A 20815-nucleotide genomic window follows, 5' to 3' on the forward strand; every position below is an offset into this window, starting at 1 on the left:
CCCCCATTACCTCTCAGCACCTTACCTCACCCCCCCCTCCCCCACCGAAAAAAAAAAGATTTATCAGAAAATTATAACCAACTACTCTCAACAGTAATTCATATATGGTGTTGGGAGGTCTGAGGGTATTCTAAACTTAACAGAAGGTTTACCATAACTGATTCACCAAAATGGAGACAATAGAGAAACATTCAAAATACAATCAAGGTTGGAGCATTGTTTAGATTCATTGTTTAGATTCATAAAATGCTGATTATAGAGCAAGTAAGACATTCATAGACTTGGTGCAAAAATGGCTCCTGGTAAGCAAGGTCACATGGGGTGTTTTGCATCAACATAAAAGAATCAAAGTATATTTTACACTAAGTACTTGCTTTTGCACTGGGTCTAGTTTACAATATGTTTACCACAGAGAGCACCTAAACTTGATTCAGTTTGAGAGGTTACCCTTCTTCCTTTCATATTTATGGAAAAATAAAGTCTAGTAATCGATGAACCTATTTATAATGTAAAACAATGTTCAGATTTGTTTCAATTTCAAATTTTTATTTTTTTAACATTAAATTTTCTGACATTTTAAATTCAAGAGTTAGTTTCTTAACTGCAAACAAATTTGTCATGGGATGATATGAAATGCATAATTACATACCTCCCATAGAAAAATAGTGAACAATAAAAAAAATAACAATGTTTAGGTAAAAGTTAACAAAATGTTTGAAACAACACCCTTGTCAAGACATTTTGAAATACTTAAGAACCTTGTTCAAGATCAAATCCAGTCTGAGACTTATTTTGATAGAAAAGTTGCCCAGGCCTCATGAGAGGTACTTCTGATGGTTCCAGCAGATTAGGAATCTGAAATGGCTTTTGGCTCTGATTCCTGACCACTGTATCCTGGAAGCTGTGATGCTGTTGATGCTGCTGCTGTTGAGGTTGATGTTACTGTGCCTGATGCAGCTCTGGCATCTGCTGTTGAGGATATTTCCATGAACCTTGCCCCCCAGTGTAAGACAAAGGCATTGAGTTGAATAGGGCTAACATTTCTTGATACACAATTTTTGATATCTGCATTTTGGCAACAACTTTTCGCTCCGGTGCTATCTGTCGCATTTGGGAAGCTATCCAGGCACCAAACAGTTCATCTTCATCTTTGAAGTATGGTGTTTTCTTCTGCCCAAGCTTTTCTCCTATCGATTGCAGAACTTGCACTTCTGCATTTGCAACATCCTGATTTCTTCCTGCACTTTTTCTTTTCATTTGTAATTTGGGCGTTCTTGTCGGTCGAAAATTATTAGCTGCATGATTGTCAGCATCACTGCTTGTTGTCTCAGTCGTATTAGATTTGCCATCTACATTCTGGGTATCATCATCTTCTGACCCCTCATTTCCTGAATCAATGGTAATGAAATTAGAAGATGTTTTTCTGGGTTTATAGAATGGATCAAGCCAAGCCAGGTAGAAAGACATATCTTCAACCTCATCCTTCACTTTAGATACATCTTCAGAACCAGTACCACTAACTTTGACTTGCTTTAATTTCTTCCTATCACGGGTGTATCTGGTTCGCAGATTAGTGAAATACGTTTTGGCCTCCTCCCCTAGAAATAAAGGAATATGTTAGGCCAAAAGTTCTGTGATCTGAAATACCCTATCTCAATTTTGGCATTACTGGCATAATTTTGTATCTATTTTTGGTTTCTTTTTTTCTTTAATGACTATTAAATTCTTCTATAATACAACTTTCTCTCTAGGTAAATATAGATATAAAATATAGGTAAATATAGATATGTAAATATAGATATAAATAATACAAACACTACTATGTGCCAACCACATTTCCTCACAAATTATAATACTTGTGATTTGTTAAATTACAGTCTTGCTACCAAAACATGCATTTTTTTAATCATTCTGTTGTTGGAGGAATGTACCAGTAAGTGCTAGAATCAAACATTTAGCAGGATTGTGCAACAAGTTAAAACTTGTTACAGTACGGTGGCGAAGTTTGGATGGCAGCCTTTCGCTTTTGTAATTAAAACATACCTGATGGAAGCCCTGCTATCTTTGCTACGTCTTCCCATGCGTTCATTTTCTTTATTATCTTTAAAGTCTTTGCATGATTTATCGTAAAGTACTGGGAAACGTCTCACCGCCTCTGCAATTCTTTCGTCTAAAGAAGCCGCCATGTTCTTTTTCGAATTGTACTCGGAGGACCTGAGAACAAGCATTATGATTGGTTTATTCTTCCGATTCCGCTTCCGACTCCGACCCTACAGTTTTCACTAGATCGTAAGCGACGGAGTCATAAGCGGAATCGGAAGAAAATGGAAACGTTCTGATTCTTCCGAGTCCGATTCCGTCGGGCTTATGACTCCGCTTACGACTCCGTTTTTCGATTTTCACCAGGTCATAAGCACTCTTACGACTCCGACTCCGACTCCGACTCCGTCGCTAATGAAAACCAGCCTTAATCCATCAGTGCGTTTTCCCGAATGTCAGACAAATCGCCCCCTGGACAATTAGCCCCAGACAACTCGTTCCCGATCTTCAGACAACTGGCCCCCATTTGAAAACACTTATGCTACATTGGACAAATATACTTTTATGCTCATAAAGTAATAATTTCTTGAAAGAAGAGAAAATTTTGTTTTCTATAGTACATTACGAGACCGAGAATTGATTTGTAGTGATCGATTGTAACGATCGCGTAAACAGCAACTTCAAATGTTATGGCTGGATTACAAAATGGTCACTTTCGTGTGTTTACGCGATCGTTACAATCGATCGCTACAAACGGTCTCTTAATATGCTTTAAAAAACCAACTTTCTTCTTCTTTCGAGAATTTATTACTCTATGTGCATAAAAATATAGTTGTCCAACGTAACACAAGTGTTTTCTTATTGGGGGCCATTTGTCTGAAGATCGGGGGCTAGTTGTCTGGGGCTAATTGTCCAGAGGACGAGTTGTCCGGATACCTGTTTTCCCCGATGAATTTGGTCAATGATGTCATTAACCCTTTCCTTCTATCGGTGCTTTGAGAGGTTTGAAGTGAACTCTGTTGTTGAGTTGCACTTTGGCCTCTTTTGTTTTTTCTGTCTTATTCATGATGACTATTGTTGTGTTACTTCGGTGAGGTTTAAAGCAGCGTTTGTTTCAACTCTTTTCGAGCCGTGACCTCGTTGCGTTACAAAGTATTTTTTGGCTTTAGATGCAGTCTGCAAGTAGCGTTATGTCAATTTTCCAAGTAGCTCTGAAGGGCGATAGAAGACTGAACCGGTGGCATTTAGTTTGATATGAAACAGAAGTGGTTCTTTGTTTTGTCCCTGAAAGGTGTAACGGAGGAGCATTCGTCTTGCGAATAAATCTCGCAAAAGTTGGCCTGATTTTAAATTCGTGAGACCCTTTGATAGCACGCTGACTTGGCTGTCAGACAGTTGATAGTTTGACAGGTTTTTAAAGAAATTTTCATTTTCTTGGTTTTTTTGGCTGCAAGCCTACAGTTTAAAGTGTTTTTACGCTTTGTGTCTTAAGGTGTTTGTTCTGCTTTCGCTGATATTAAAGCCAGCTTGTTTTAGAACCAGAGCACACAATTATATTTTTCATCTCTGTTGTATAAAAGTGAGCTCTTTGAGGTCAGAAATCTCAATCCTCAATTCGGCTATTGTATCATTCTTATTTACAATGTTCACCGAGTACTTTCCTTTGTGTAAGGTATTCTGCCAGAGAGTTGTTAAAGGTGGATATTGATCAGCTCATATGTTAAGGTGACAAAATCCGTGTAGGTTCATAGACTTCGCTTTCCGGCGTCGAGATCGCAACGAGGATGGTTTTTCTTGTCCCTTCTCTTCTTGAACGGTAGGCACTGAACCCGACAGAATTCTTCGCCTAGATCCTTCAAAGTACACAGATCTCTCCAAACAGTCCTCCGAGAAGTGTTCAGAGTAGATCACAAATATTTCTGTAGGATTGAAGTTTACTCGGCGAGGTCGCACAAATCGCATCCGTTTTTCCTGCTCTGATCTAGTTGCAAGGCTGCGATGCAGAGAAATACCTGCAGCATGGTCTGCACGATTTCTTCAGCTTTGAATTGCGCATCGATGCCCAGTCATTTTTGTTTAGTTTTTGTAAGAATAGGGTAAAGCACTCTGTTATGTTTGCTTGACATTTTGCCATGTGAGATTTTCGCGTTGAGCCTTTGACGTCACTTCCTCTGAGTCCTGCGATCAACTTCCGGAACATGATCAAATAATGGCGGACGCGAAATCGTGAATTTAACGGCCCGAAAAAAGTTATTTCTGGTGCTCGGTCTAAACTGAAATTTGGCAGAGTAGGTGAAGGAGACACACTGAACACGAAAATGGAAAAAATGATGTACGAAAATTTTGATCTCAGGGGCACTTTAAAGGAATTTTGTTAAACTGGTGAATGTTCGTGGATTTGACGATTTTGACGAATTTTAGTCAAATTCGTCAAAGTTAAATCACCTTAGAGCGAAATCATTCAGTTTGACGAAATTTAGTCAAATCTGCCATTTTCGTTAGGGATAAAGAGGTTTTGTTTTGTTTTGTTAATTTGTTTTGTTAATTTGTTTTCCTTTTTTCACTAGAATCCAGAGGGTGCTTTCCGTGCAACATTTGAGGACAAAATTTTGATAAGTGGTAAGTGACGACTACCTTTGAGAGCCGGCTTTTGTACAAAGAAAGTTTGGTTTTATCAACTGAGTTGATAATGTAATTTGGCCGCCAATGAAGGGCTAACGCTCGTAACGTCGACTTTTAAACCCTTTACGGTGGCCAATTTACATTATCGACCCAGTTGATAAAACCCAAATTTACTTTTTTACTCCCACCAACGCAGCACCATAGTTTCTTTAGGAACTTACCCCCTTTATTCTTTTGTACAAAGACAAGGTACGGAAACAAAGAGAACAGAAGAGAAAACAAATTTGTAACAAAGTAGATGCGCTTCTCCTAACTAATTTCTAAAGAGCCACCGTGTTGTATTCAAGCAATAAACCGCACTTTATGTTAGTTTACCGGCGAAATAAGCCACGTGGGATGTTGCTGAAGTCGGTTTTTGGCTTCGCATTGAGCCAACCTTACGCTTCTCTCACTCTCTTCAAACTTCCCTCGTGCATCCGTGATTCGATATACGCACGCTAAGCATGAAGCAATTCTTTATTCAAGCATGTGCGGGGAAAGCACCTCTGACAAGCTTGCGCATCTGATTGGTCAAGGTGGTCACTTGGAGATCTGAATAAAAAGTTTCAGTCGCTCAGAGAGTCTTGTATTGTTGTGTTCTCCAGACATAGTTTTCATTAGAACCTGGTACCCGGTCACAGTTCCGAACTTCTGCAACCCTGTGACGTCACTGCTCTTACCGCCAGAACAGAAAGCAACATGGCAGGGCATGCGCACTGTTGGTCAACTTCGAAAAGACCTGGGTTTGAAAGCGCCTGTCAAAAGTGATTCATTGTACAAGGTGAGTACATCAGTCGCGCTCGCGTAATGGCGCGAGTCGACTTTGCAAAGTTTCTGCCAATTCCTATGCTGCGAAAAAAGGTCAAATACTTGTGAAAGATTAGTTCGTGGCTGGTATGACGCAGTGTTTTGTCTTAACCAAGAGGCTACTCATCAGATACTTTTCGGAATATTCAAGCTAATTCGTTGAACATCACGTTCAAAGTCTCAGGTTTAGACGGTTCAACCTTCAATGACAAAGGGATTCACAACCGCACGTTATAAGTTTCATATCCGAAAGGTATCGCGTGATTCTCTTGACCAAGACGAATTGTCATCCAGTGATTCCAGTACTCAAAGTTTATCTGTCTGCTTACTTTTGGCATGATATCATTTGTAGTGGTTTTGGAGCAGCTGTATCCAGCAATGTTTGTCGTGAATTCACTGCAGTGAAAAGACTTCATCTCTTGAATGTTACCCCATGCATATGTATTCAGAATTAGATGCAATGAACAACCGAATCTAAATTAACAAATGGTAAACACCACAGCGTACACTATTGAGTTATGGATGCACTTGGGAGGTTTGCTAAGCACTCAAGAAGCTAGAGTCGCTGGAGGCGATAGCCGAGAGCGACTCTTACGCTTCTTTCGTGCTTAGCAACCTCCCGCGTGCATCCATAACTCAATAGTGTACGCTGTGGTGTTTACCATTTGTTTTATAACATAGCATTGATACATTGTAGCTAAAGAGTTCCCTTTTATTTAACAAATCTTACGTGACCAGAAAATACAAGCAAGCGCGGAAAAATTGTCTTTGCATTTGCTCACGTCAGCAGCGTACACCCATGAGCAAATGGGGGACGCTGAATTGACCAATCAGAGCGCGTGCTTTACTTTGGTTATGTTATAATTGTCTTTACCGACAGCTAAGATTCAGAGAACTGAAAAAAGTTCGAGGATCGTGGAGTGATAAACTAAAGCAATGTTTGTGTTATTTGCAGCCTGTGGAGCGGGTCACTCGTCACTTTAACCCCTTGGTGATTCCAGCAAAACTGCAAAAAGATTTACCATTTAAATCTAAACCGAAGCTAATGAAGAAAAGGAGCAAGCCAACCTTGGAAACGAGACGCGCTGTGGTTATGGAACCGCACGAAAAATCGGTGAGGACATGACGGTCAAATGCTGACTTTAGAGAAATATTCAGTTGACTGTCGAAAGTAATTCCATATTGCATTGGTTTTTGCATCACTTCGCTCTTTGATTGGTCCAGAAAAGTCTCCACCAATCAGATACCAAACTAAAACCAATCACACTTGGTCGCCCGCGTTTTAGGCAGTTGGCTGTTTTTACCTCGAGTTCTCATGGGCTATTAAGGGTATTTTCCTTTCACCTGATTGGCAGTCAGGAATACTTAATATTTACCTTTTGTTACATACAAAAGCAAAATGAGTCTTGGAAGGCTGGATAAGTTACCGTGGATTTTGAAACTCCTCACTTTGAAAATCAGGCTAAGAGCAAAAGCTTTCTTAAAAAAAAAACATCCGGTATCGATTGGGAATTTCAATCGAAAGCAACCCTTTCTCTCAATTAAAAGTACTCGAAGATTAAAAATTCCCCAACAATTCCTAAAAATTACTTTAAAATGTCTTTTTCCTTTCATTAAACAGGCTTATACGCTCATGCAGCAACTCTATACAGCGAACAAGGAGAAACAACGAAAGCGAAAGGAGAAGCTTCAAGAGAAAAGAAAGGTCTTTCGTGCAGAGAAGGAAAAAAAGGACGCGAAACGACAACAGAAGCAACGAGAAGAAAGGAAAAAGATCTTCAGAATGTTGGGAAAAGCGGAACAACGGAAAAAGAAAACATGATTGCGATCCGATTCTAATTTATTTCCACTGATTATCTTCCCTTTCTTGTAAAAAGTTGGGTGTAAGGATTCAACAATTATTCTTCGTTGGTGATTTTTATTAAGATACTCCATACCTTACAGATAGACAGCAAAGTGGCATCGTTAGGAGAAGTTACATATTAATACTTACATTTATGCCAGGCTTTGATTGAACTGAGTCATTTTATTTTTGTGTAAACACTCGGTATTGTGAAGTGTAGTTTCCGAGGTCATGGACAACGTCCAGGACTCCCTCATTTGTTACTGTCACCTGAGCTATTGTGCTCAGGACACAATATCGACTCGTGTTTGAAAAAATATTTAATGAATCTTGCGAGAATTGGTAGAATAATGGTTGAATCAGTTGAAATCTTAATAGAAGAAGAGAGTCGAGTTTGTTATGCTAACTCTACGGTGTCGTAGGACAGAGAACTGGGTTGGTGAAAGTGCTGCAAGCGTGTTGAACGCCTAACAAAAGCTTCACCTTTTCTTTTTTCTCTTTTAGCGACGAGTATATCTGGATTTAATATATATTACAGTAAATGGTTTGAACCTGGGAGTAACATGTGATAGTGTCGGCTGATCGTCTGGGCGAGTGTAGTAATGTTCCCGTTAGTGGTGACTGACGTTGCAACAACCTCACCGGAAGTCATCATCAGAGTCAAGTGAATAATTGTTGTCGGTCAAATGATCGAAGTCCGGTTCATATAAACTGATTGGTCAGTTTTGCCGTGATGTTATTGGCTGTAAGACTCAAGTGGCTTAAGTCGGTCGTGATTGGTCTGTTTCGATCCGTTGGTTAAGTTGGGTCGTTCTGTTCGGTTCGTTTGTAATGTTGATGTCGTGAATGATTCGTTTGTATGGTGCCGGTAATAGTTGACACCTGTTGAGGGGAGTTTGTTCTAAGTTAGTACATATTCTTCAGTAAAATCGACTTGCTTCTCTGATGTACGCTTTGTTTTTGACTGTTTGCCGCTTTGACAAATACCGAAACGAAAATGATTTCCAATGAGCGAATAACGATGTAAACAAAAGTGAAGGCATGTGTCGGTTGGGAAATGGAACAAATCCCGTTTAATTTTGGTTCAGCGTTTTTTGCACAGTTTCGACCCAATTGCCTCAAAAAACTCCTTAAATAGCGATGATGTGTTAATATGTGTCGTGAGATGCTGCAAAATTACCCCGCGGAAGCCGTAATTTGGTGTTCTTGAATATGTGCAACATCGTGAATTATTTAATTCATTTACATTAGCTGACCGGAGAGAGAGCAATATAAAAGATTGAATTAACGTCACCGAAGAAAGCCGATGCCGTGATCCGCTTTAAGACCTAATTTTAACAAATTTTTCATGGTATAATTTGATATGACCTTTGGAGTAGGTGAATAATCGATCTTGACGACGCAGAATTTTTGAGGAGTTTGTTATCTGTGTGGCTGATTCAAAACGATTTCGTTCGCGTGTTCTTTCGCAGTTACTGTAATTCACGAGAGCCCCTTTGTTATCCTTGTTTATCGCAAACAGTTAACATTCTTTTTTAATCGAGAGAAGAATATTTATGAAAAGTTCTTTGTTTATGAATAGCTAAATCATGTCTGATAAAAAATTAAAATTATGCACCTTAATTTTATTTCGAAGCTTTTAGTTGACTTGAAAGTGTCGTCTAGCAAATATTGTAATGGGCGCAGGCGTCATTGAAATGTCTTATAAAGTGCTATGAACAACAGTTTACAATTTTAACTTTAAAAACACCTGCTATACATGCGTGTCGTTTCTTCAGACCTTCCTTTTACATTTTGTGAATTTTTTCCACGAACAAACATCAATTAATGTGACGCCATAAAAGTAACGAGTTAGGTCCAGTACAAAGAAAGTAAAGTATGAAAATTTCCACATCGTTGGATGGAAGATGGGCAAGATTTAAATATACTCTGATAAACCAATAAGAGTGCGTGTTCAAGCCATTACATCATGAAGCTGTCAGAAGTTAACCTCCACGTCAATATTGTTATTTCCTTTATTATTATTCCCATCCAAAAGATCCATGAATTTATCTTTGACTTGACAAGCGTCTTCTAAGCAGAAATTAAACGGGCGAGGGTTTGTCGGAGAATCTCGTCATCTTCACTGAATCCTTACTGAAAATTGAAGGTAACTTGTTCAATTGTTTTCAAAGGCCTTACGGTTACCTATGAAATTAGTGTCGCTCTGTGCAAAGCATTTTGCGCGTCTTCAGAATGTGTTTGTGAGCGTTAATTTACCCCGCAGACGTTTTTGTCTCTTGTCGCCTGAAACAGTGGTTTGTCACTACACCTTTGTTGGTCTCAGTTACTTTGTATTTTGTCCTAGACAACCACGAAGGATCCCAAGCAATCTTTTGACCAAATGAATTCGCTTTTCGTTATCAAGTCAATATCTAGATTAAACCACGGGTATTAGTATTTAGCACAAGAGGTATACCCAAGTTACAGAGACATGTCCCTTCGAAATACAAAAGCTAAAAATCCTTTCTTTTATTGAAGAAAAAATGATATTTTCCTCCATTCTTTACTTTAAGTTGACGGTGTGTGTGTGTGTGTGTGTGTGTGTGTGTGTGTGTGTGTGTGTGTGTGTGTGTGTGTGTGTGTGTGTGTGTGTGAAATCAGCCGGTTCTGATAGATATCAGTTATCCGGTAACAACGATGCAATTTGTTCCACTTACGGGCCTAACTTCGTGAGTAAAGTCCACCGACCTCAAATCAACACTTATTAAGCACTGAAGGAGCCTACAACACGAGATTGTTACAATTTGTAATCTTGCGTTTAGGTGCGACAGTTTAGGTCAGAAAAATGCTTTTCATCAAATTTTTTTTTATTTGAACGCGCAGTATTATGTACTTGACCAGTTTCCCATTCATTTTTCATTCAATCCATTTTTCAGCCGTGCAGTGTTTTCCAAGCAGACGATACTTAGTGCTATGATGAACAATTCTACATCAGGTTTGTCTTTCCGTCTTCTGCTCCAGTATTACTTTTAAAACAAGACATGCGTGTGTTTTCTTGCTGTTTTCGTGTTACCGCAGGATAAATTCAAAGGATCCATCATGCGAACAGAGATAATTTAGTTATCAGACTTTTAATAACAAAAATGCATCCATTCAGACAGATATTTCTGACAGTCAAATTATTAGACTTAGAATAATTATATGACAATAAAAATGTTCTTTTACTTGTTATTAATATATCTCCAACATGTTAAAATGAAAATATTTGCATACAAAAGCATAAGAAAATCTGGCTTTGTCTAGCTGATCGAATTATAACATTTTCATACGGATCAACTGCTAAAAATTTCCATAGGAGAAAAAAAAAACCTTGGTTTAGTGCTACTGTTTCCGGAAGCCCATTTCCTAGCCGGAATTTGTCGCACTTATCATTCGTCTTGGCGCCGATCATGGAACCTTTTTAATAATTCTACAGACCTTTGCGCGAGGCTATTTATTTTGACTATGTATTTTGATGTTGCATACGTCCTCCTTGGTAATCTCATGTTTTTGATTGAATTTATTGACAAGATTGTCAATCTCCCGGTTTCTCTGATTTTCTTAATTAACTAAGATTATCTCATCGTTCACTGAGTGGTCATATCCTACTCATAATCCCACAGATTTTCCGTAAAAGCATTAGACTTCACTTTTAGTGAAATCGGCTTACCGCGTAGTAACACTCTTGGAATATTGGAAAAACAATCGAAAAATTTATAAATTTGTCACTCAGTGTCTCGCGCGGGGTATTACACTGGTAGATGGATAGAGAGTGTCTAGTTTAGTTTAAGTTTAAGTTTAATTCATTCGCCACAGGAATGGCAGGAGAAAGGAACAGAACTTTCGTTCCAATTGACACCTAACCCCTTTTTTTACCCACCCACCCCACCCAGGGGAGGACATCCATCACACAGTAATGTCGTGTGTGGGAAATTAACGTCTCCTACCCCAACCCTGCAGGAGACGGGACCTCCATTTATCGTCCCTATCCGAGAAGACTAGAAAGTCTAACCATTTGCAGATATTATTATAAAGGCAGCACTTTCTTCTCCGTTAATTAAAGTCCCTCAGTGTTGGTCCGGTCGGATTTGAACTCACGACCTCCCGCACAACAGTCCGGCGCTCTACCAATTGAGCTAACCGGGAGGCGGTTATACCACCAAATTATACTTATATAATTTTGCGCGGGGTATAACACTGGTAGATGGATAGAGAGTGTCGCGCAAGGTAATATACTGGTAGATGGATAGAGAGTGTACTCTCTGCCTATGTAACAAGTGACTCTCTCTCCTCAAGGAATATCTCTTCTTTAAGTGTGATCGTATTTTGATGCAGAGGAATATCAACGAGATATCTGTCATCAACGTCTTCTCCATTAGAACTAACAAGCCCCAGTTCTCGAGATTTTAACTTATCTTTCTGGGAACTATTGTTTTCTCCCTAGTTGTCAGAGAGAAAATTTGGTGGTATAAGTAGGTTTAATTCTTAAAATGAGCGGTGAGACCCAACGGCTTTATGGGAAAAGATTGCACCGATATCTAATAAGTGATTCACTTTTCTCATAATTTATGAAAAAATATTTTTCTATGATAATCTTTTTCTTCCAGTGAAGCTTAGATGGCTTCCAACATTCACCAATTGCAACTAGCAACATTAACGTTGAATTATATATCCCCAAGGCGAATTCGAGGGGATTATTCGACAATATATGTTGAGGCGAGTAATTGTTTCAGAATTATTGCTCAGGTGTTTTCAAATTCTTTTGTAAATTCGTTTTGTCGTAGACCCCATTTTGTCAGAATTGTTTTGACCACTTGTATCAAGATAAGCAGCCAATTTCCATGCACTAGTGTTTAAAAGGATTATCCAATTCAATCAGCAAAGCCTTCATATCCTTCTTCTTTTCGCCAAATTTAGTAGTATCGTCTGTGAAATTTAATTTTATTCTATCGCATTCATCACTTCTTGCATAACATCGACAAAACAAGAGGAAGCTATTTTGAAATCAAGCGCCCCTGCTATAACCTGTGTAGTGTTGGGTACCCTGTGGTATCATGCATCGATTTAATGCAAGTGTTCTTGTGGTGTGCTTTAGTGTATTTCTTGTTTGATTTCGGCCATCGAACAACGCAGCTTGCCCACCGAAACAATTTCTGCAAAGTAGGCAAATAAGGATCTGAGAGCCGCCTGGAAGGTTCTACGTCCAGATAACAAGAACCCAAATAGAACTGACTTCACAAGAGTTACAGTACCAGATATGACGAGATATGACGCAATCAGAGCGCGCGCATGTTTATAATCATAGGGGCAAGTTATCATGCACATCTGAACCAGAAAGCCGTATAGTTTCTCATCGTTCATTGTGAACACTTCTTAGGTGTAAATGTTTTTGCAATGGAGTGTAAATCTTTTACTGTGGTAAGGATCACTGTTTACCTATTTATTTATATGTTTGTTTATCTATTTCTTCAATTATTTATTCATCAATCTATTTGTTTGTCAGGGGGAAGAACATCTGGTTCTAACCTGGAAGTCAGCCTCACCATGCAAGTTGTTTTAACTCTGCTAGCGGCAGCCATTGCAACATTTGATCTGATTGGCAACGCCATCGTCATTCACGTGACGCGTTCAAGAACACCCATGCGCACAACAACAGATCTTCTGATTGCCAATCTAGCAGCCGCTGACCTCATGATGCTACCTGTCATTGTTTACTTGGTGAACTTTTTTTACAACCAGTTTGATTGGTTCGGTGGTGTTATGGGACAAGTCACGTGCCGGTTAGCGATCTCTCTCCAGGCTCTATCGGTTATGAGCCAGGTGTACAGTATACTGGCTATTAGTGTAGATCGCTGTTGTGTTATATTCTTTCCTTTAAAAAAGGTTTTTGATAAAACATGCATTAAATGGCTCATTCTGGTCATCTGGTTAATCGCCGTGGCCTTTGCTATTCCTCAATTCATGGTTGCAACAGTCAAAACCAAGAGGAAAAGGCACAGCTGCTATCCTAGTTGGGAGAAGAGTGGAATGTCTACAAGCCATTATACTCTTGTATTTACGGCATTTGGTTATTTAATACCCTTAGTAACCATAGCAACTCTCTACCTCGTCACCACCGTTAGGCTTTGGAAGAGTGCAGCCCCAGGTCACCACTCAAAGTTAGCGATTGAAAGAATCAGAGCCACGCGACGCAAACCTACTAAGATGTTGATTGGCATTGTCATTGTGTTTGCACTTTGTTGGTTTCCTTTACATGCAGCGGAGATATTAAGACGATTTGCCCGTGAGGTCTACTGGAGCCGTATTCCCTTCGAAGTAAACATTGTCTTGCCGTGGTTTGGGATCGCCAACAGCGCAATAAACCCAATCATTTATCCTATGTTCTGCGAGAAATATCGTTACGAATTCAGGAGAATCCTTTGCTTTCAGTCTATTAGGAGAAGCACCCGCACGAAATCTGGCTTGACGGTAATGACTGGACAACCAAAATTTAATGGGGAAACCTGTAAGCCTGATGCGATTATTGCTAAATATAGCAAAAACGGCTGTTCTCTGAGAAAATTTAGAACTATTTGCATAACTTCAATTTGAATTCGAGTGATAAGATGGTAAAAGCTGCTTATGCTCTGATATAGAGACATGTGGACTTGGTAAAGATACACAATTCGAAGACTTTCCCTTCTATTTGTTTTTTCTCTTCTTTTTCTTCTATTTATTTCTCTTAGGTTTTATATTGTGGTTGCCTTTTTTTCTAAAGTCATTTGTTGCGTTACTTAAGTGACATTTTCAACAAATGCAGGCAGCACATCAAACTAGTTGCAGCGCCCAAAGACCAAATGATTTTATTTTTCTTCCTCGAAGAAAATTTGAATCAAACTTGATGGAGAAATGGAGAAAACACTAAAAAAAATTATCTCTTAAAGATCTCTTGAAATGTGCTTCAGTCTTATCTTTACGTAACAGTCATAAACAGCCTATTGAACAAAATCCGACAGTGTTTAGTCACACTGCTTCTTTATTCTTGTTTCTAATCAGCCATTGGGCTTGAAAAACCTGACTTCTGTTTCGCATAATGTATACCAAAAGAATTAATAAAGCTGTAAATAGTATTTCAGTGCTAATACACTGATGACTCAGTGCAATCTGGAGTAAGTTTCTAAAGAAACTGTGGTGCTACATGATGGTAAACCTTATTGGATAGAATTCTCATGGCGGTGAAGAGTACAACAAGATCATTTGGTTTTTTCAACTGAGCTGATTATGTAGATTGGCCACCGTAAAGAGTTTCTTCTAAGCTGACGTTTCGAGCGTTAGCCCTTCGTCGGAGCGAATTGTTTGCACTTATTTGTGTTGTTGTTGTTATATCACATTCTTGCTACATAAAAAGTTGGGAAATGAATTTCTCATTCTAATACGAGTCGTTTTTTTAAAGATTTGCTGATTGGTATCGATGTCTAATATGGAAAAACTGAAATGGAACGCGCGTAACTTGCTTGTTATTAAAATTTACAGTTAAATTCTAGTCACTAGAAATGCCTCAACATCATGTACTCGCGGTGGTTTTCTTTTATTTTTTTTTTTCGACAAGATGAGAAAGTTTCTGTGTTTAAAACTCCAAAACAAACTGTAAAGAAATCTCCGAACACGATTGATAATCAGCGACCTGATTTGAGAACTCATAAGAAAGCGTATGTGTCAAGCGTTTAATTGGACATCTGATAAGACAGTTTATTTTATACATAAATGTATATAAAAAAAGAAATGCATAAAAAAAACTATCTTATCACTGCCAGGCGCTAAAAAACCATTGCCATTATCCGCTTGTCCCCGCTGGAGAGGTTTCTTCTTTTTTTTTCTCGAGGAAATAGCTGCTTGATATTGGAAAGGGAATTGGTAGCCGTTACCATAGAAAAGAGATTTGGCTCTGCAATAGCAATGAACTCGAAGGCAAAAATATACAAAGTACCTCAGTTCTAGCATATAACGAACATCGCAAACCTTGTATTGCTTCTTTAAAGCTCGGAAGCTGAATTATGCCGCAAACGTTATCCATGCAGTGTTTATTACACTTAGGGAAAAACAGCTCCTTTTCAATTTCAAGCTGTTTCTGAGTCATTTCAATATTAACTAAAAGATTTTTTGTTTTAAGTTGAAATAATGACTTTCCAATCTAGGATACCGGTTTCAGTTTCATATCAATAAACTTAAGAGATTTTTTGTTTTTAAATCCATACCAAAGAACCCCTTCCCAGACATTCCCACTTTTCCCAAGGTACAAGCCATTAGGATAGGCATAGTGACAATTCTTAAACCACCACCCACCAGTATAAGTTCTCGTACAATAGTTAGAACCGGATGCGTCATTGTGTCTGTCTTTCGTACTGAATTTCATCGTATTATGATATGCCAGTGAGTCACCTGCTGTTCCTGAAAACGATCTTGCTTCAAGTCTATATTGAGACTGCTCGTCCCCAACGCTAAACCGGCCATATTTGGCGTATGCTTTGGCACTGTTCCAGTCCTCCATATCAACTCGCAGGGAGCAGGTTCTAGAGGCTGTCAGTCGGTGGATCTTGTCATTTCCGAGCCAAAACTCACCAGTCAGCTGACCAAACCCTGCCTTGTAGTCGTCCCATCCCCGTGAGAAGTTTCCAGAGCCATCTCGCCTTCTTTGAAACACAGTCCAGCCTCCGCCATCAGTACGCATGTCACAGTACGCTTTGAACTGTCCTCTCCCGTCTGGGTCGATTGAGTACACTCCACTCTGGGTGTAGCCATAATTCAACAGTGTCGAGCAATCTTTAAATGCGTCTAAAAGGAAAATATTTGCGAGTATCAGTTGCTTCACTCCCAGGAAAGTAGCAGAAATTTATAAAAATAGCCGCCATTTTACATGTTTTGCCATTCCACTGCGGCTGGAAAAACTGTAATAGGGTTTTTAAGAGTAGAAGAGTATGATATGAAATCGGCCATAACTAGTTCTACGCTATTAGGGAGGGATTGAAACAGACAATCGTAAGCAGACAAAGGAGTGAGAAAATCACAGGAATCATGATGCAATTGACTCACCAGCAGATGGTACGATAATGTTGCTTATTGAGGATTTCTCAAACACCCCTCCACTGGTGGCTATACACATGTAAATACCAGCGTCTTCATGTTTCACGTTTCTCGCTGCAAGTGATCCATTTGACAACTGATTCCATCCAGCAGGAAGCTGCCCTCCAAGTCTTTTCCAAGAAATTAATGGTTGCGGATCACCAGTTGCGCTGCAGTTTAAAGTAAACGAAGCACCTGCAAACAATGAAACTGCTCCACGAGGCCTGATTGTAAATTTAGGAAGTCTAACCACAACTAAAGATGTTTGCATAGAGGTAGAACCGAGAATATTGGAGGCGGTGCACAGGTATTTACCAGTATCATCCATCTGGGTGCTGAACACCTTGAGTATACTGCTATTGCCATGGTAATTCTGTACACTTGAGTGTGGTAGCTTTCCAAGTGGTTTACTCCAAGTCATTTTTGGACGGGGGTACCCAGTCGCATAGCATGTCGGTAATGAGGCATTACTCCCTACCCTGACGTAAGTAGGTCCCAGATGTAAAGATACAAGAGGCTTGACTGTGGAGGAAACACAAATTTCGAACAGTAAGTCATCAAGAACATTCTGTTTAAGAGAACCTTGATAGGGCTAATAGCTTGACGAGGAGTGGAAAGAAACAGGAGGTAGCAGTGATTACGTGTATTTGCACTACCTGAAAAAAAACAGACTGTTCATTTTTTTAGTGTATTAGATATGAAACTATCAATTACTTTTTTTCCAGGCGATAACATGATTCCTTCGTTGCCCTTAATTGTTTCCATAGTTGTTTTCTCTTACCGTTCACTGTGAGTCTCACAGATCTTTCTACTTTCCCTAAAATGTTTCTCGCCGTACACATGTAGATGCCAGAGTCACTCCCCGCCACTTTCTTCCACATAATCTTTCCAGCAGACATTTTTGTCTTTGAATCCATGACTGAATCCTTTCTGCTCCACTCAACAACTGGCTGAGGATTACCATTCGCTGAACACTGGAACGAAGCTACCTCATTTTCGTTTATCGTCAGTGTAGAGGGCGAGATTACAACCACAGGAGATGAGATAGATTCTCCTGGGTCTCCTTTTATTCCGGGTCTGCCGTTCATTCCCGGGTGTCCACTCTGTCCCTTCTTCCCTGGTTCTCCTTTGTTCCCCCGAGGGCCCATAGTGCCTTGCTTTCCACTTTTTCCAGGCGATCCCATGATTCCATCGTCGCCCTTCATACCTCTTCTTCCCCTAGGGCCCCTTCTTCCCTGGGATCCCTTTGTTCCGCGCAGTCCAGGTTGACCTGGAGGACCTGGGGGACCTTGTGAGCACGAGTGTCTTGCTTGACAGAGTTTCATCATTCTGTCTGACAGCAAACTGTCAAGTTTCACCACAAATTCGTCTCTCTCTTTGTTATCAGTTGTATTCAAATCGTTTCCAACTTGTCGCTTGCTTCTAATGTCGTTTGCGATGTCTGGGTAATTCCTCGTTGTTTTATCTAAACAAAGAAAAACATAAACAGTAGAATTGCAAGGTTAAAGTAAAAAAGGTAAGTAAACCGAAAGACACCCGAAATTACCTTTTTATTTTATTTTATTTTTTTTATTTTTTTATTTTTTTATTTTATTTTATTTTTTTTTTTTAAGTGCTGTTGTTTCTGAGATTTTAAACGTCGCTTCAAATGTGAGACAACGTTCTAGCGGTAGGCTAGATTTGTATGGTAAATCTTTTTCTCGCAGAGGCCACCTATTTCCTTTTTTAAAATTTGTTCAAGGAATCTGGTTTTGAGACTAAAAGAAAATTTGGTATCCAAAAGTCCTTGAAATCTAGGATCGGGTTTTCAATCGGTTGATACATCAATTTGCGTCGCTTTTATGTATCCTGTGACACTCAGCTCGATTTCACAAGATGACCATCGCTGCCTTGCTTAGCTACTAACACGAAAGGATATTTGCCGAGCATACGAAAATCTGAAATATCAAAGGCATGAGTTTTTATGTTTTCAAAATAATAGCACTGACTGAAAGCTACGATTAACACACACTTGAATTTTGCTGAGCCTCGTGTTTCTTGATGCCATTTCAAAATTTCAAAAACACTCTTTGATGCGTCTGGTTTAACTTACTGACGCATCAAATTTCGGCACAAGATTTGTCGGTGTTACTGAACATAGCATCATATCTACGTAGTACTTCCTGGGTCTGTTTTTATAGGGATCAGAATTTTCCTAACTTTCTAGGATGCATTTCTTTTTTCTAGATCAGTGGAATAAAGTTTTAATCGTTGATAAAATTACAGTAAGCACAAACTTTCTAACGTGTGTGAATGTAACTCTCGACGGCCAACATCGGCTAGTAGTCATGCAGGAATTCCGAAGAGTCAAATAAACATAGCTGTTGAACGGGAGTTGTATCGCCACTAAAATGCTGTACAAACATAGAAGTAAAATTTTGGCCATGTGAAAAATTGGTTTCACTATATTTTGGGGACGAAATTCTAACCTGTTAACTCCATTGTAAGGTCTCGTTGACTCGATTTTACTTCGCTTGAAGAAGGAAGTTTGACCTTCAACAGTTTCTCCACCTCACTCATTCTCTTTTCCTGTTCATTAAGCTTGATTTCAACTCTCACAAACCCAGCGCAGTAAAACAGGACAGAGACAACAGAAATCAGAATCCCAGCCGAAGAAAATGCGCTCTTCGCTCGGCCCTGTGTCATATCCAAGCGATTCATGTAAGCCTTGAAGCTTGAGTCCGACTACGATGAATTACCACAACTCGATATTTTTAACCAGATATCATTCGATATCGCACCGAGATGTCTTTGGACGTGACTTTATGCTGTTTCCTTCCCAGTTCCTTCGTTCCATGATACATTCCAAGACGCTTAAGACGCAGTCAAAATACCTCATAATCAAACCGTTGATTTTATCTTACATGAAATTAAATATATATCTCAGACGTTTTCTTGTGTAGTATCGAATTGTATTGTATTCGTATGATTACGAATTGTGCTACGGGCTCGTAAAAATACAAATAAAGAGCAAAAATACTCAGCGATACGATACACTAAAACCGATAATAAGTTATTTATTATCCAACACGCCAAATTGTTTTTTCAGTGCGGGTCAATTTCGCAGATATTTATTTACGGGGAGTGCGTGACAAAAATATGCGGAGCGGAATTTGCGTGTTGTCGTGTTGCTGTCTCTATTTTCTTCAATAAAAGATGAAATTTCATTGTCGTCTAACTGCTTTTCTTCATTTGATTTATATCATAAACTTGGATCAATATTCGCCAGCCATTCTGACTCTTCGTCGTCAGAAAAATAATTTAAATTGTCCGCCACTTTTTTCGTTTAACTTCAATCCAATCTGTCGCTTGCGCGATGCGGGAAAACCTGTCTAACCGGTTCTCTAGAGTACAAATACCGCGTGATATTTGTACTCGTCGTGGGCGTTATTTGTACTCTGCGGAGCGTAGTTGGATAATACATTAAAAAAATACGTTTTGCCTTTTGTGTAAGCTAAAAATAAAAACATTTTCCTGTATAATCAGTAACAAGTCCAGCATGTCTGATCTATAATTTGCAGCAAATTTGCTATTTATTCATACGCAGTTTAAAATCATCGGAAATACAATGAGCTTGACGTTACAACAATACTACTGATTTTAAAAATTATACCGAAGCAATTCTGGGAGTAAGGATAGTTAGAGGAACCTTATAGAAAAATAAAAGAAAGGGTTATCTCTTTATTTTTTTTCTTCATTCCACGCCTGACCTTAACCCTGCCGGGACCGAAAGCTGAGGCAGAGAACACAGACACGAGATTTGATCATTCAGGATATCACGCTAAAACCGACCTCATTAATTGTTAAAATTATGCCACAATTTTAAAACCGTTTAGCCATTTTGAGTTCCTCTCTGAGTTTGCAAAAGTTTGATAACGGTTCATGGACGGCGGGAAATGGAAACTAGGCAGATTTTGAACTCAAAATGATAAATGCAAAGTCCGCTCCAGATACGTATACTTAGATTACTTCATCGTTGGTAAGCGCACTAAGATTAATTTTCATGAGTTGTAAAGAATCGCCGACGAACGAGCGAGCCTTCGAACAAGTGAGTTTGCGGGTTTTCACAACAAGTGAATAAAAATTGTACAAGTGAACTATCTATGAAGTAAGGGCTGATAGTTTCGAAAGAAACTGTTTGGGGCTGCGTCGGTGGGAGTAACGAAATAATTTGGATATATCAACAAAGTTGAAATGGTAAATTGGCCACCGTAATGATTACAAAAGCTGACGTTTCGAGCGTTAGCCCTTAGTCGGAGCGAAAGGGCTAACGCTCGAAACGTCAGCTTTTGTAATCATTACGGT

The 20815-nt window shown here is 39.2% G+C and overlaps 4 protein-coding genes across 5 annotated transcripts in view; 2 read left to right on the top strand and 2 right to left on the bottom strand.

The window, feature by feature from the left end:
- The window catches only part of LOC111331667 (ribosome biogenesis protein BMS1 homolog), a 24671-nt gene extending 16374 nt beyond the window's left edge, over positions 1–8297 (top strand). For both annotated transcript variants that reach the window (XM_088726952.1, XM_088726953.1), the window contains exons 21-24: positions 4608–4659; positions 5307–5482; positions 6464–6622; positions 7130–8297. In XM_088726952.1, the coding sequence (XP_088583078.1) occupies positions 4608–4659; positions 5307–5482; positions 6464–6622; positions 7130–7330 (588 nt within the window). In that variant the 3' untranslated portion in view covers positions 7331–8297. The remainder of the gene's footprint in view (positions 1–4607; positions 4660–5306; positions 5483–6463; positions 6623–7129) is intronic.
- On the bottom strand, positions 710–2173 carry LOC111332250 (uncharacterized). Its single transcript, XM_022937543.2, has 2 exons — positions 2044–2173; positions 710–1598 (listed from the first exon to the last, which is right to left on the bottom strand). The coding sequence occupies exons 1-2, from the start codon at positions 2087–2089 to the stop codon at positions 940–942; spliced, it is 705 nt and encodes a 234-aa protein (XP_022793278.2). The 5' UTR covers positions 2090–2173; the 3' UTR covers positions 710–939.
- Positions 8298–8443: 146 nt separating the features above from the next.
- Positions 8444–14479, top strand: LOC111331633 (substance-P receptor-like). The gene is made up of 3 exons (XM_022936786.2): positions 8444–9500; positions 10270–10328; positions 12876–14479. Exons 2-3 carry the CDS (start codon positions 10307–10309, stop codon positions 13961–13963), a joined length of 1110 nt encoding a protein of 369 aa, XP_022792521.2. The 5' UTR covers positions 8444–9500; positions 10270–10306; the 3' UTR covers positions 13964–14479.
- On the bottom strand, positions 14350–19834 carry LOC111331632 (uncharacterized). The gene is made up of 4 exons (XM_088726954.1): positions 18940–19834; positions 17253–17936; positions 16442–16993; positions 14350–16183 (listed from the first exon to the last, which is right to left on the bottom strand). The coding sequence occupies exons 1-4, from the start codon at positions 19169–19171 to the stop codon at positions 15543–15545; spliced, it is 2109 nt and encodes a 702-aa protein (XP_088583080.1). The 5' UTR covers positions 19172–19834; the 3' UTR covers positions 14350–15542.
- Between the last annotated feature and the right edge of the window lie 981 nt (positions 19835–20815).

The sequence above is a fragment of the Stylophora pistillata genome, chromosome 7, assembly GCF_964205215.1.
Source record: "Stylophora pistillata chromosome 7, jaStyPist1.2, whole genome shotgun sequence".
Lineage (NCBI taxonomy): Eukaryota > Metazoa > Cnidaria > Anthozoa > Scleractinia > Pocilloporidae > Stylophora > Stylophora pistillata.